Source organism: Rhipicephalus sanguineus, chromosome 10 (genome assembly GCF_013339695.2).
Source record: "Rhipicephalus sanguineus isolate Rsan-2018 chromosome 10, BIME_Rsan_1.4, whole genome shotgun sequence".
NCBI lineage: Eukaryota > Metazoa > Arthropoda > Arachnida > Ixodida > Ixodidae > Rhipicephalus > Rhipicephalus sanguineus.
This window is the reverse complement of record NC_051185.1, coordinates 12,795,672-12,811,644: the sequence shown is the minus strand read 5'-3', so window position 1 is coordinate 12,811,644 and position 15,973 is coordinate 12,795,672. Positions and strand designations below refer to the sequence as shown.

At 45.3% G+C, this 15,973-nt stretch overlaps 1 protein-coding gene across 23 annotated transcripts in view; it reads right to left on the bottom strand.

Moving 5' to 3' along the window:
- Positions 1 to 8,253: 8,253 nt before the first annotated feature.
- Positions 8,254 to 15,973, bottom strand: part of LOC119407057 (complement C3) — a 171,286-nt gene continuing 163,566 nt past the window's right edge. For all 23 annotated transcript variants that reach the window (XM_049419680.1, XM_049419677.1, XM_049419674.1 and 20 more), the window contains 4 exons: positions 14,827 to 14,931; positions 12,664 to 12,747; positions 11,531 to 11,675; positions 8,254 to 10,768 (listed from right to left, as the gene is read on the bottom strand). In XM_049419680.1, the coding sequence (XP_049275637.1) occupies positions 10,630 to 10,768; positions 11,531 to 11,675; positions 12,664 to 12,747; positions 14,827 to 14,931 (473 nt within the window). In that variant the 3' untranslated portion in view covers positions 8,254 to 10,629. The remainder of the gene's footprint in view (positions 10,769 to 11,530; positions 11,676 to 12,663; positions 12,748 to 14,826; positions 14,932 to 15,973) is intronic.

Below are 15,973 nucleotides of genomic sequence, written 5' to 3'. Positions count from 1 at the left end.
TTCACTTGCTTTGACGTTGTAGAACAAGTCCAGCTCCAGGGCCTTTTGCACCGGGTCCTTGACGTGCTCGAAGAATCCCAGGCCCACGTCCTTCAGGAAAGCGACCAGCACGTCGACGCGGTGGTCCAGGGAAGCTTTGAGGCATTCGTCATACAACGTAGCTGCCGTCCTTACGGAACTTGACGAGGAACCTTTGCTATTGGCTACTCCTCCACGAGCCGGTGACACCGACGGCCTGCGTTACAAAGCACGCAATTCAGTAGGTACAGCAGTTGACCTAATCTCGCATGGCTGCAATGGTTTTCATAATTAACGGGCATATTGTAAGTGGATGGAAGTAATAGTAATTAAAGCATAGTCATGCGCGTAACTTACTCATTTGCTACGAAGTTTTTGTGCAAGCATTTGTGACGCCCAATCAAGGGCTTACGACGTAGGCGTTTCTGATACAAAAAAGTTAAAAAACGCTGCCATTGTTGCCCATCAGAAATGACGCACAACTAAGAACCGTCGAAGCTGCGGGAAAACAAAGTAAGACGCCCGAGACTCGAAGGCGCCAGTAATATCGGAGATCGTGGTGTCACACCCGACAGTCACCAGGTGTCCGCTACAGTGCTAACGAAAGGTTGTTATGGCAAATTGCGGGAATGCAAATTCGCCAGTATTTGTTCGCTAAGACATGCCATTCATTTTGTCAAACTTCGCCAAAGTTTCATTCATTCCGTACTTTAGCCAAAAATGCGTTGAGCGATTGCTGTGTACCCGTTACAAGTTCAGGTGCCCTCCGAGAAAATGCGCGGAATTCAGGCTTGCGACTACATAACCTCAAAGAACCGGTACAGCGAGTGCCGCCCGATATTGGAGGCATTGGTGAAGGCACTGAACGGTACAGGACGGAACGGTAACTCAACCTTACCGTCTTTATCAGAGTTTAGCCATTCCGTCTTGCGCAAGTCATAAATCACGTCCTTACGCACAAACATGGCAGAACTTCAGGCGCAGCTGGAGACTTGAATAGATGAAAAATATTTCAACAGTGGGTATCGCTGAAGCCAACGATTAAAGTGGCAAGTGGTCTTCCCTTCTTCAAGGCAACACCGCTTGTCTTGGCTTCAAGACGACAATACCACTTGTCGAAACATTGGCTCCAGTGACACCACCTATTCAAGGATTTTTCATCATCCCTAAGTAGAGAGCTTTTAAATACACACAGCGAACAGAACGTAAAATGCAACCCGTATAACGTTGCGCTTACCCGCCGCGCTGGTCTACTGGTTATGGTGCTCGACTGCTGACCCGAAGGTTGCGGGACCGTATCCCGGCCGCGGCGGCCGCATTTGCAATGGAGGCAAAAATGCTTGAGGCCCGTGTGCTTAGATTTAGGCGCAGGTTGAAGAACCCCAGGCGGTCGAAATTTCCGGAGCCCTCCACTACGGCGTCCCTCATAATCTTATCGTGGCTTTGGAACGTTAAACCTCAACAATTATTGTGCAACGTTGCGCGCGAAAGACAAAAACAGGAGTGAGGAACGCAGGACACACAGCGCAATGACACACCGATGGCTAAGAAACAGGACCAAGTATAGCAACCTTAACAAAGCATGAGCCATGACTCGCACAACACCTTGTGTGGGCGCCCGGCGCAGTGGAGCGCTGCGCAATGTGCCGGAGCATGGAGCGCGCATGTCCCGAGAGCAGCGCCCCCTGCGAGCGGTGGGCGCTGATGAAGGACGGTTGCTGCAGCCACCCCGAGCAGACGTATGCGTAGAAGTCGTCGCATGGGTCGCGATCGCCCACCGTCTCCTGCGGTGAACGTTACGCGTGAAGAGAGCAATGCTGCATTCGAAGCAATCAGTAGCGATGCTTTCGCTTTAACGTACAGCCCCTAAAGCATAACCCTTAATAAAGTTTTCTTTTCCTTTAATTTGATACCTTAAGTACATGTTTGAAAGCAGCGGTTACCGTTATTCCGCAGAAGTCGATAGGGCAAAACAAAATATATTTATAAAAGAAAAGCGTGTGAGGCGTGTTGTATACAGTTTGAAGAACTGTAAAGACCAACGTATGCGAAAAGTTTCATAGAAGATAATGCATATTAGCATGCTAAAATATTGTCACGGGGTCGTGACGTTCACGAAGGCAGCAGTTGGCGTGTCGTAGATGAAACTCTTCATTTGGCCGAACCTGTTACCGCGAAACGAAAGTCACACTGCAAGCAATACATGCTTACACTGATAGCGGCGAACACAGCGTCGGCCGTCGATAATCTGATCTGCGGTAAGGCGCGTCGGCGTTTATACAAGCGGCATCGAACATTCCAGCCTTATCGCTGGTGGCCGCGTTAGTTCCAGAATAGACTCAGCTGTTCGCGTTTCCGCGCTTAAACCTAAAAGATGATCCTAACATAATCTGGAACATTCCCAGACAAGGCAGTGGTAACACGTGTAAGAGGGTGGAACATGAAACATAGAAAGGAGCGCGTGTGGCAATATTCATGCAGAGCACAGCCACTGAGCAAGACATTATTAATGTGTTTTTATATCATTGGACTATGCTTAAATAATTTTCAAATTTCACAAAAAGCCAGCGGTCTCAATAGCTCGTCTCAGCAAGTGTGCCGCTTTCACAGCATTTAGTCCCACACGGACCGGGACAGTCAAAATGGTTTAAGCGGGCGGGGGGAGGGGGGGGGGGAGAGGTGTTGAACAAAATGTCACCTAAAGCTGCCATTTGAAGCCACGGATTTCCGTATCTCACATATAGATCATTTCTGAAGGAGATTTGGCATCAGGGTTCGAGAAACGTATCGGCACTGCTCTCCAGAATGCCTGAAATCTGTACGACGATTCTGAAATATGGGGATTTTGTTCCGCGGTTAAAAAAAAAAACATGCTTGAGAACAATCCCGTCTCTGTAGCTTACCCGAACAAAGCGTTATTAATTGCAATAGGCGTGTAAATAATTCGAGTGCCATTTAACAAAGTCACAAGCATCTTTTTTCTTGTGAAGACGCGGGCCGCTAGCGAAACGTCCGCGGGCCGCGTGTTTGAGACCCCTGCAATAAGCATTTAAGCTTGAAATTTCGTTAGGTTGTTATGCTGTATGACACCACTTGGCAAGCTTACCACATTCTGAACGCACAAGGAAAGCTAGGAAAATAACCTTGTCAGTTCTTCTCAGCAAACGAAACACAGTATTTCAGGGGAAGATGGAGACTTCAAGCGATTAGAAGTTGTTACATAAACTGCCTTTATTGGCAACGTTATGTAAGGCAGTTGCCGTCGTGGAGAAGACGTGCCCTCTTGTCGAAATACCGCTTCCAGCGGCCCGTCCTGCTCGACGATTTTTCATCAACTCAGTCAACGAGCATCAAGATAGGTTGCACACGGGCCTATAGAGTTGCAAGGAAACCTTCTTGCCTTGAGCAACTTCGCAGCCAGGTGGCAGGTAGAGGCGTTGCAGATTCGCGCCGGAGCGCGCATTCGCCGCCCGCCAGCGGACGACAGCAGCGGCGGTAGAGGAACTGTCCTGCGACTGCGCGTGAGCACCAGGGCGAGTGTGGCCAGAACGACGATAGCTGTGAGCAGCACCAATCCCAAACGGGCCAGAATGGTCTGCTGGTGAGGACTCAGGTGAGGCTCAGTCAGGCGAAAGTCCATCGCCACTGTTTGAGCAGAGCTAATATTAGTATTCACAAATATTATTATCTGCGCAGTTTGTTGATGCACACGCTGAAACATATTGCGCAATGATAAGAGACATGTCACCGTGCTCGTTTAGAAATTCGTATCGGAATATAAGATGCCAATCCCGCGCCATCTGCGCTGACACTAACTCCAATATGGTGGTCCTCAGAATGCGCTTCGTCACCGACGCTGTCGGCGTATGGCTGGAAGCTGAAACATCATCCAGAAGACAAAATCGTAGTTGAGCTCATAACTGACGTGCTAATCTCAAAAGTGCCACGTGCAGATGTTCCAAAGGCAACAAAAAGAAACGATAAAATAAAGGGCAGATTTTACGCCGGGTGTGCTTCTTAAATTCTTTTTTTTAGGTGTGCGTGGGGGGGGGAGGGGGAGACGACGACACCATAAGGCAACACTGGTCTATGCCTTGTGCAAAATTTGTTGAAGAAAGCAGAGGCTTTTAGAGAATTTGAATACACGAACAAGGCTGCTATTCCTATGGTAAATCACTTTTTCATCGCCGCGGTGAATACGCGAACACCCGAGGCAACGTTCAGGCACCCGCCGTCGCCGTGCTGTCATGCTATCGACGGCACGTGCGCGGTAATAAGGTGGTCATTCTGTAAGGAGGCGAATAACGCGAACTGCCATTCGTTGCAAAGGGGGGGAAGCCAAGTAGACAAACCATCACGTATCACTCGGTCGGCTCTGCAACAGCCTCAGGAACTCTTCAAAGGCATAATGCACACCAGTAGGACGGGGTGCTCACATGCGCTAGCATTCCTGCCGAGCAGCTGCACACATGCCAAACCGTGGCCTCCGCGATTAGCTCCAGAAGCACGTTGCCGGAGCCGATCGCGGAGGACACGCTATGGTACATACACTCACGCGATCGAAACTGGTCGTGATGGTCATGCTAAAGCTATCGATCAAGTTCATTAGGCACTGAGAATCGTCTACATTCGTTTGCCAGTCTCACCTCCGGCGCCATTATGACAACATTCTTAGGCGGCATATCTTCCAGACACTGGGCAAGCTGAAGATTGCTGATCCTCAGTGACCCAATTATCGCTGATGAAGGATCGTTAGCTGTAAACTCACCTGGCTGCATTCCTTGCCTCTAAACACCGTAAATGCTGCCTTCGGGGGAAGATCGTCCGTTGCCACCTCAGTGCTGGCTGAACGAAGGCGATGCTGATGGCGTTTTCTTTCGAACACAATATGACGTCGCCTCTAGCCAACGAACTTTTGGCTCATGCCCACTATTGGTGACCCATTAATTATGATGAATAGGAGGAGGATGACGAGAAAGACAAAGAAGCGGGGAGCGTTGAATGGATAAATAAACTTTATTTTTGGTCCCTCGGAACGCGTTCTAGCACGTTGCGGGCCGCTCCCACGTCGGAACAGAAAGACGAAGTCTCTATGCTGCGTCGTAGACCCGTTGGACTGCCCATAGCTCTTCGAGTCCGGAGTTGGTAATAGCAGCCTCCCATTTGTACGGCGTGATGACTTCGCCGCCGCGCAACGCGGGGCATCGCCAGAGCATATGTTCTATATTCGCCATATCCGCGCATAATGAACATTCATTAGTTAGCTGTATTTCTGGATAAATCTTGTGCAATAGCGCGGGGTTAGGGTACGCCCCAACCTGAAGTAGGCTTAGTGTCAGAGCCTGTGGTCTGCTTAATTTTCTGTGTGCTGGAAGGTACTGTCTCCGCCCCAGGCAAAAATGTTTCGTGAACTTGTTATACGAGGTGGGAGGGTCCCGATTCTCCAAAACCTCAGCGACGCGCCCCACTGTAGCTACGCGGTCCATTAGTCCTCGCGCAGCTATGGGCCAACTCATTGATTGCTAGAACAACCTCTCCGAAGAATGGGCTTAAGTTTATCCCTTCCGGTGGTTCTTTCCTTTGGTGCAACTGAAATGGGCTTCAGCCACAGGAACCTTTGCGAAGCCGTGTGAGATTTTTTACGGCAAACAAAAAGAATAGAATGTTAAGTTTATGTAAAATTTCACTGTTTCAACATATTGGTTTCTTTTCTTTTCTTTCTTTTTTTGAAAATCTGGATTGGACCAGTGAATTTATTTTATACCATCCATTCCTAAACATATTCGGATTTTAAAACAATTTTATTTCTAAAATAAGGTACCACCCGTTTCATGGCCGATCCCCCACGTGGGTTGCGCCAAGTAGCTGAGGATCAACCAACCAACCAATCATTGAGATTGGGCGGGCACCCTCGATCCGCCCCATGTTAGCTGGGAACCATAAGAGCGCGTATGGCTCGATGTTCTTGTCCTGAAGGATCCGCAAAGCCGGTTCCGAGATGGTGCCCTTGGCAAATGCTCTGATCGCCGACCTCGAGTCGCTGTAAATCGTGGACCTCCTGTTGCCGAGCAAGGCCAACGCAATCGCCGCTTGCTCCGCTATTTCGGCCGCCGTCGTCCGGACCGTTGTCGAGTTCGTGATTCTCCCCTCGTGCTTGATGCTCACTGCCGCATACGCTTTCCCCTCTGGATACCGGGCCACGTCGACGAAGCAGCAGTCTCCGGCGTGATAGCGACCCCTTCTAGAAGAGCGTCAGCGTTGAAAATTTTTTACTTGAATCAAGACGGTTTTGATGTAAATTCTTAAGTCCCCATGTTATCAATTTATATCGATTACTCAATTATTTTTCAGAAGTCCCACTTACATTTGTTTTAGACTATCCTTTTTTTTTTGTCTAATCCCCCAAGTGGGTGTCTGCATATCACGTAGGATTTCAGCTTTGACTTAAATTGTTCTGTTCAAGATCACTATTAAGCTGTTCGTGTCATTGTATAATTGTGTAATTCTTGCAGTTTTTTCCTTTGCTTCCTTTTTCTTTTTTTATATTAGTTCTTTCTCTCCCGTTCACGAGTATAGTCGTCATGAGATTTTGTGTTGAAATGACCGATGCTATACTCGCCCTCAATAAAAAAATTGTCACACATAAAACCAATGACGACTAAACTCGCCATAGCAGTGTTTCTTGACGCTAGATGGCTACACTTTTGTATGTCGTCCCATTTGTGTCTTTGCTTCCCCCCATGGATAGTCCAATAAAATTTAGTCCTGTTTCGTCCTTGTCCCTTTTTGCGCCACCGCCTTATACTTCCCTCCATGGCCTGGCTCCCTTTTCTCCCTTTCCTACTCTTTAAGAAAGTTGTTTGTTCCTCCTTCCTCTGGCTTCATTTTATTGTCATCTTTTATTATATTGCCATGCGGTGAAGCCATTTGGAGCTTTCTTTGCGCAATTAGTGAAATAAAGGAACCCCATTGAATTGAAATAATGGTACTGTTTTAATCTGAAAAAAAGGTGTACAAATTGAGCGAAAAAATTCCCGTATATTCGGTACAAATTTTTTCACGGTAGGGAAAGGGTTAAATAACGTTCAAAATATTATGTAAATGTTCAGATGTCCACTTCTTGGCTTATCTCCCAGTGTGGGCATAAACCATATCAGAGAATCATCATCCTCATCATTACAATCTGTTTCCTTTGCGAAGTAAATCCTGCAAAACGTTCAACGAGTTCTATTCTGCATACACTGTCAAATTCCGCCATAGGTCAACTCTGATTGGTCCAGAGGACCGCTACGGCATCTGTGATTGGCTTAAAATGCCGTCATTACGAAATTTGGCAAAATAGCAGGACTTAACAGTGTCCAGAACAGCATCCGAGATTGAAGCAACGACCTCAGGCGCATGGAGTGACATGCGTAAGCGCTTACGTACATATATATATATAGTCTTGTGTTTCTACCGTTCCTGCTGTACGTGAAAAACACCTAACAAATGCATCGCTTCTTACTGTCCCGCCTTCATCTGTCCATGATTTCAACGGCAGTGGTCCCACAAACCCTTTCCGCTTTGTTCTTATTGCAGGGAAGACGAAACAATAGAACACTTTCTGATCCCTTGTCAAAGATTTTCCGAATCAAGAAAGCGATCCCTCGGAACATCGTTCCGCATAACTTGTTTAGATCTAACTCCTTCAAATTTGCTGCCCCTAGGCGCACTGACCCTCGGGCACAGCGACGGGAAAGTATGCGCGGCCGTTCATAATTTTATAGCACTGTCAATGAGAAGTATCACTACAACTAAGGAATCAAAACTTCATTTTCAACCAAAGTAGTCTCCATAATACTTCTTTTTATTCTTAATTTACTTATGCTTACAGAACTGATTCTGCCCATATTTTTCGCAGCAAAATATTAATTCTAGTCAAGAAAGTTCTTATAAACGAAAGAAAAACAGCTTTTTTAAGATTTTAAATACTTTATGCGCATTACCCGATTTTTGGCCAATCTCAGGGGTGGGTGTGAGCCAGCCATATTAGGATCTACATCTACGCTGACAACAAAAAGGAAAGTTAATGTGCGTGTGACCTTTGAGAATGTTGCTATGCGTCGTGTACTGCTGCCGCGCGTTGTTTATCAGCCATTTCGCATAACAGCAATTTGCTTTTAATAAGCGAGATTGTGTGTGCGTGGACGAATATTGTGTTCCACATCCCATTAAATTCAAAAACACAAACGGTCCTCATAACTTACAATGTCGCATTTATTACATTCTTGTTTGTACAGACACCATAAAAAAGGGGCAATATATATTCTCTGGCAAAGCACAGGCGTACATGTTTGGTTTGGTGATGTAGCTGCACTTCGCTGACTATGTGACCAGTCTGTTGACCCGAAAGCACAGCACTACATTGGCTAGGTCGTCATGGTCATTTGATGATTAGGTACATCCGCAAATTTTTATGGACTCGAGGGCTTGCATGCTTTCACTGGTGATAGAAAGTTTAAACTATTACCTAGGGATGTAACTAACCACACTGAACTCCACTCTAGCTAGACGGACGCAGTTTTTTTAATGTTCCGTACAAAATGTACAACTTAATTCAACCCCATTTTTTACGCATTCAAAAAAGAGGGCAAACGACTTTTAATTGATCTACCGTAACTCTCAGTTTAATTCACTTTGGTCCATTTTCAAAATACTACTGCGTCTTTTTAGTGCTCAAATGAGAAAGCAAAAGAACGTGGCACCTTGAGCAGCCAAGGCAACATTGCATGCACAACATTGGCATTTGTCATTCAGTTTTGCTGAGTGGATAGCTCTGCTGAACACTATTGTACAAGCAAACTTATCTCTTTGCTTAACTCGAAACGAAGCAATTTAAAACAAATCATTTGCCATTTTAGAAACGCGTACTTTGGCACTGCGAAATGTGTGCTTATGAATGTAAGAAGCAATGGCGTCAAGAGTATTTGCTCAGGCAACATTATTTTTTATATTAGAGTGTGTTCGTAGCCTCGCGTTGGCGGGAAGAGATTAAACCAAGAAATTTGATCGCAAATGCGCAGCACACATGCAAGGTCTACTCAAGCAGCTCTCTGTGGAAGCCGCTGTTGCAGCAGTTACAAAAACAATGTGGATACTGTCCCTACTTTTAGTATTGTATAAAAACGACCTGACCTACAGCATGTTACTTGTTTTAACATCTGCAGGTGCAGAGTATCACCTTGTTTGTAAAGATGAAAAGCTGGTATGTGTAATATAATTAATCTAAAATGCCAAATATGTGCACCATCGATATTCACTCGAAACATTGCACACTACATGTACTGTTCCAGTCATGAAGGGCACCTTATTTCCATGTTGTATTACACATTAGGGCATTGCTGAGATAAGCGAAATCTGCCAAACGCTTTTCATGGATCCTGTGCGTCTTTTTCCACGTTGGACATACAAGAAAATATGGCGTAAAATAAAAAAAAGGTATCTTTGTATATATACTTCCAACCATTTCTTATTCTATGCTTCCTGCGAATCTCCCATTATTTTTTACTTACAATGGGAATATTCGGTTACAATGTGCGATGATTCTGAACAGGTCCGGTCGTTCATCTAGTTGGAGCAGTAACTAAAAAAAAAAAGCACAGCTCTGGAAAGTTTCGAGAGACGCTACAGCATTCACTTCTTCACACAGCTCGTCACATCCACACCGCCTCCTATGCCATTTTCATCCTGCTTAAGTATCGTACATTAAGTAGGGGGAGCTTGAAATGACTTCGCATTTTTCGCTCTGCCGCCGAATTGAGATTGAGTGTACACATACCACGGCAGAGCTGGTTGAGGACGAAGTTGATTGCTGCGATTGTTCCAGTGGCTTCTTGCATTAAATATAGTACTGAGTTTCGCACAGGTAGCAGTGCCACGTAAGCAATTCCACCTAAACCACAGGCTTGTCAGTTTTGTTTAGCTGTATTTGTTAATTTTTCTAGCCTTAGAGATCCGACATAAAAGGGCTAGGGGAAAAGTTGGGTTGGAAAGGAAAGAGGTAGATTAGCTTATCGACACGCATCGTGCTGAATGTCCGCATACAGGCAGAGTGCTGCAGCCTGTTAAGCTTAAAACAATTGGCCACACTAACTCACTGTTTCATCTGCAATAAGCTGGGAATGGGCGTTCGTTTGCGACGAAGACACCCAATACATTTAGAACAGCTTCAATAAAACAGTAGAACCACCTGCCGCAACGAACTGAATATTCACTAAGATCCTGACAGATGCTGCCACCAATGCTTTGCAGAAAAGTTGACATGTTTTGACATGTTTTGACACGTCAGTAGTTGAGCTATCCGTTCCTTCCCGACATTTTCTGAGTCGTGTCGCCGCAGTAAAACGTCAAATCGCAATTCTTGTGCGTGATACGGATAAGCGACGTGTGCAGGCGTGATAATAAACTAATGAAACTGCAAAATTACACGTCACAAAGGTTCCGTGCGAACATGTCTGTGGTTTAGGTGGAAAAGCTAAATATACTTGGCGTTCTTATTTATGCAACACTCGTTCTCCGATTATCGCCCTAGGTAAGCGACATCGAACGCTTCGGTTCCCGAACACAGTGTGGCTATGCGCGACAGCCGCCTTGTCTTTCAAATCCTGACGTCAGCCACTGGAGCACGGAGTAAAGTTTCCTGCCCCTCACTGAAGTCGAACGCTCGTCGGTGTTGAATACACGTACATCCTTGTCCAAGTTGTACTTCATGCTGAAATAGACAACAAAAATTTCAGGTTAATAAAATTGAAGTCATTCAGCGCACAGGTACAATGCGGTGGAAACTTTCAAAAGTATCATTCAACCTGTTCACCAAGCAGAGTTGGCAGATGCTACCGAGCTGACAAGCAAGTAATCATCACAAAAAAGCCCAGAAAAGGCGGCGCGACCTTCGCGAAGAAGACCGCAAGAAGCGGAAATTTAATGAATTTTCTCATCATTCAAAATATCTTTCATTATAATAAAAAAAAACGTCACTCAAATACGAAAGGGAGTGACGCATCCTACATAGGTGAAACTGGAAATTTTAATAGAAGAATCCAACAGCACCAGAACGATGTCAAGAAAGGCAATGCAAGCTCGAACGCCTTGGCGGATCATCATTTAAACAGTAACCACATCATCGACTGGGACTCTGCGAGCATAATTGCGACAGAGAAGCGCCTATCGAGACGGCTACTTTTAGAATCACTGCACATTCAAACGACCAAAAACGCGATTAACCGGACACGGGGTAATCTCCCCGAGATATCCGAAACGTCAATATATGTTTGTTTTTTCCTTGAACAAGGCGAGTGCCTGTTTTATTTCTTCCAATGAATCCCCCATCGCCTGACGAGTTTTCGACGAACCTTGGACTATGTATTTTGCGCTGTACAAGTCAATTCGAGATGAGCCCAGAACAACTATCCCGGCTGTCAGTTCTGTTATATGTAAGATAAGGCCAGTCACTCAAGTCAAGCTACCGCCTTACATTGTTTCGCCGTCCTTCTCGAAGGGCTCGCTGTCTCGACCGAACACGAAGTATCGTGCTCCCTTGATGAGGTCAGCCGTGGAGCACAGTTCCCTCGCCACGAACAGCTTGGTGCCCGTCATGGCGGACGTGCTGGACTCCAAACCTGCGAAGTTAAAATCGGTGAAGAAGAACCACTGCTTCACTCGTGCGCCATCTCGTGACTTTTGCTCCCGTTCATGGAAGAAAACAAGCACACAGACGCTTTATTTATTTATTTATTTATTTATTTATTTATTTATTTATTTATTTATTTATTTATTTATTTATTTATTTATTGACAGATACTGTCGGTCCACATCAGGACCGGAGAATTTTCGGTACCTAAAGCTACGCCACCACCACCATTTACAATCGTAGAAATCTCATTCTGCGGAACTGTCGTATCCGTAGAGTTCGTTATGATAGGAAGTTATATCATAATTAGATAGGAAAACATACGAAGTTATATCCTAATTAGCTTAAGATTTTACTGTCGTATTTGACACGAGAAGGTCCCCGCGCGCTTTCAGAACAATTTACATGTAGGACTTCCTGAAGCTAGGTTTTTTTTTACATTAGCTGTTAGAATGCGATAACGGAGTGATCGATAACCAATGTTTTTAAGAACTTATTGACCAACAGACGATGTGTTGATTGAGCTACAAGAAGGCTACCGTAGTAATGTAAACTGTTTTCACATCTCTTCAAATATTTTACACTTGCCCCACCCCCTCCGTACGATGAAGTTTTTTGTTTGTTTGTTTGTTTGTTTTTGTTTTTTTCTTTAACAGCTTTGCCTGTTTCCTTCTGGCTCATATTAGTAGCATGAACATTGTTTTATATGAACCTATGCCAGAATAAACAGTATCCAGCTTGTTATCTCTTCCAGTTTTCTAGCTTTTTTATGCGGCCTGGTGACGTCATTAACGCCACCCTCCATCGCCCTTACAGTCCAAGCTTTGAAAATGCCTTAGCTAGCTTGCAGCAGCGATAGAACGCTAACGTGGTCATCTCAGTTAAGGCAAGTTATAGGTGCAGTAAAACCTGCTTACAGAATTTCGCTCACCGTACAATGCTATTGTGGGAAGCCATCAAAAAATGCTGTTCAGTACCTTCCTTGATAACCGTGTCCACCCTGAAGGTGATGTGCCTGTAGCCGTTGACGACATTATTGGAGAACACTACGCCGATCCACACTGCGAAAAAGAAAAGAAAAAGATTTACAGTCTCATGATATGAAAGATCCAGTCCTTAATTTTAAAAAAAAGACATTGCTGATCCTTCTGTCATAGGAATCGGTATAACACGAAAGTGAAACGTGTCTTCGCAGACGTAGTTGAGCATTTGTGGTGCATTATTTCGCCCCATGGGCGAAGGAATGAATGCTACAGCAACAAATTGTAATGTCACGCGAAGAACGGCAAGCCCCTCGAAACTTGCAACGCGCTGCTTAAGCATAAAGGATGCGCGGAACGAACTTACACAAGATGAGCGCGAACTAACTGTCACAGATGTAACTTATTTCTGTGTGAGCAGCGCGCTCCTTTCGCTAACGCGGTCGCTGCAGCGAGCGAAGTGATCTTCGTGCTCTCAACGCAAACTTGCGGTGAGAGCACAAGACGTACAAAGCACCGCCATCACGCGATGAGCGCGTACGCACGAGCGACCACGCCCTGTAGAGGCACGCGCTCATCGCAACGCGTGGGGCGACGACATTTAATGCGCGCCCTTCTAGAGTTACTGTATATGCTACCTTTAGGTACATATACATTAACTCTACGCCCTTCGAGCCCTTCGCGCCATTTCGCTAGTGATCACGAAAACACGCTGATGTACCACCGATCTCTGAGTACCGCCACAGGCAAATGGTGTATATAAATAGCTCGCCGTTAGCATGGCGATGAACGTGCTGTCTGTGGCTGAATCGTTTCGCGCCAAGCGCTGCGGAGTGAGGGGCCGTAAGTTCGACTCCCGGTGACAGAACTTTTTCGTCTAGTTTTTTCTTTCCCATCTGTTAGTCTTTATATTTTACGTCATATCCGTGAGGGAAATACGTCAGTGGAGCCCTGGTGGACCCCGGCATAAAACACTTTCGTGTTAAGAAACATATCCCAGTGTGTGGACCAGGGGCGTAGCCAGAAATTTTTTTCGGGGGGGGGGGGGGGGTTCAACCATACTTTATGTATGGTTGAACCGTACTTACCGTATGGTTGAACCGTACGAACCGTAACAACCATACTTTATGTATGGTTGTTCGTGCGTGCGTTTGTATGTGTGCTGAAACTGAAAAATATCGGGGGGTTTGAACCCCCCCCCCCTGGCTACGCCCCTGGTGTGGACTACTGGACTCTCGGGTCGTAATACTTTAGGTTCAGACTATAAGGCGTGATCCCGTTTGCCTTCATTAGTTGAAGTACGAGAACTGTTTCATTCGTGCAGTCGTTTATTTTTTATTTTATCAAGTCTCACTGTTTCAATAAGGCAGGGCTTAGTTATCTATCTCTTGCCAGAGATATAACAATACGTAATATGCCCCGTCAGCTGTCCAGCCAACAAGAGCCGCAGATTGTACGAAGCGTACGAAATCTCGGCATACTGGCGACCCTGCCGCTCACGCCAAACGAGCTTTATTGAACACGCTACGAGGCCCCTTTTGATGAACAGACACGCTATTCGCCTATTGTTCGGCATGCATCCTTTCCTACGCATTTCATATTTCTTTATATTAAAGCGAAAGCCTTAGATGCTCATCAAACGCGAAAATTGACCGGCGTCCCCCGTCGGCGGCATCAACACGAGTGATGCAAAAAGATCATCATCACGTGATGACGTCACCGTCATCATGACGTCACGTGCAGAAAATATTTGTGACGTCATTATGACGTCATCGCATGACATCGTAGCTTGTTCAAAGGTGGGCCAATCACGGAGGCAGCTCAAATCCAGGTGAGGTACCTCTAATCCTGGAAGCCGTGGAAAACCACGTTATGTGCAGAAAGCTTTCAGAGGGTGACCTGGCAGGATCAATACATCGAGTGAGAAGAAAAAGAAGATGGCTTTCGCCTTGCAGTCGTCTTAGGTGAGTGCATCTTGCACCCTGTGAGTTTTTTTTTTTTCTTCCCTTTCTTCTGAAATATTTTAGTCCTATCCCCCATCCTTATACAGAGTAGCATGTCAGCGGTTACATACACGCTGGCAAAAATCTTTTTCTAATAAAGAGTCCCCCTCTCCTCTTTCTACATTTCATAGTTTGTCAAAGTGAAGTAGGGCGTTACCGAAATCGTGTTGTTGGCAGACGAGTTCCCGTAACTTGTCGCGTTTCTTCAATGTCGTCCCGGCCCTTTCGACGTCCAAGAACGGCTCCTTTCTCGGGCATTGAGCTGAGAAGCAAGACAAGTGACTGTTACTTCATTTGTTTTTACTGGCATGAACGATGTATGCAGAGTGAAATCTTGCTCACATGGGAAATGTAACATGTCCCATTTTGCTCAACGCCGGGAAGAAGGTAACGAGCTCATTGAATTATGTTTTCCTCGCAAAGACAGGCAGATTGACCAGACTGTACACTGCACACAGATATTACGTTGTCATGATGAGTTGTACTACATAGTCTACATGTAAACAACGTTACGCGAGCAAAATGCGTACGCTATAAACATCATATACCGCCTGTTTTAGGCAGCACTTTCAAAATTTCTTCACATAAAGTTTACCTGGGGGAAAAAGAATATGCTTTAAAAAGCAATGTTTCAGGTGTGACAGACGTCTATAAACGTTAAAATCACGATAATTATTAGTATAGTTGTATAATCGTTGGGCTTTTACGTCCCAAAACCACAATATGGTGATGAGAGACGCCTTAGTGGAGGGCTCCGGAAATTATAATTTGTATTGTTAAGTAGTAAAAACGCCCTATTTAGCTTTTTATGAACATTACGGCACGCATCAAAGATCACAAGGTGTAGCCCGCGAGTACGGAAGGCATATCCACCTTAATCGAATTCCCGCCGGCGCACCAGTATCCAGGTGTTCAATTTTAGAGTGCGGACGAAATACAACTGAAATTCCAGTTTTTTCTTTGTTTGTTTTCTTGTCCATGAAATTATTCGTATGACAGTGTAACTTCAGTCGAAATACAAATAGCTACTTGCGCATATATTTGGACTATAAACAACAGATGTTCGCCGTGGCTTCAAAGAAAGTTTCTCTGAATGTGTACAGCCATAGAAATTTGTTATGGAAGCTTACCTCACCAGGTTACATTAATAAGTAATTAATGCGAGCGGTAGATTTGGCCTATATAATCTTCTAGAAACTGTAAAACGGACACGCATAGACAAAAGCAAATCGCCCTCGAACGGTTCACCTGACGGGTTGCTAAGAATCATATTCGCTGCACCTGTTTCCATGGTTACACAACTA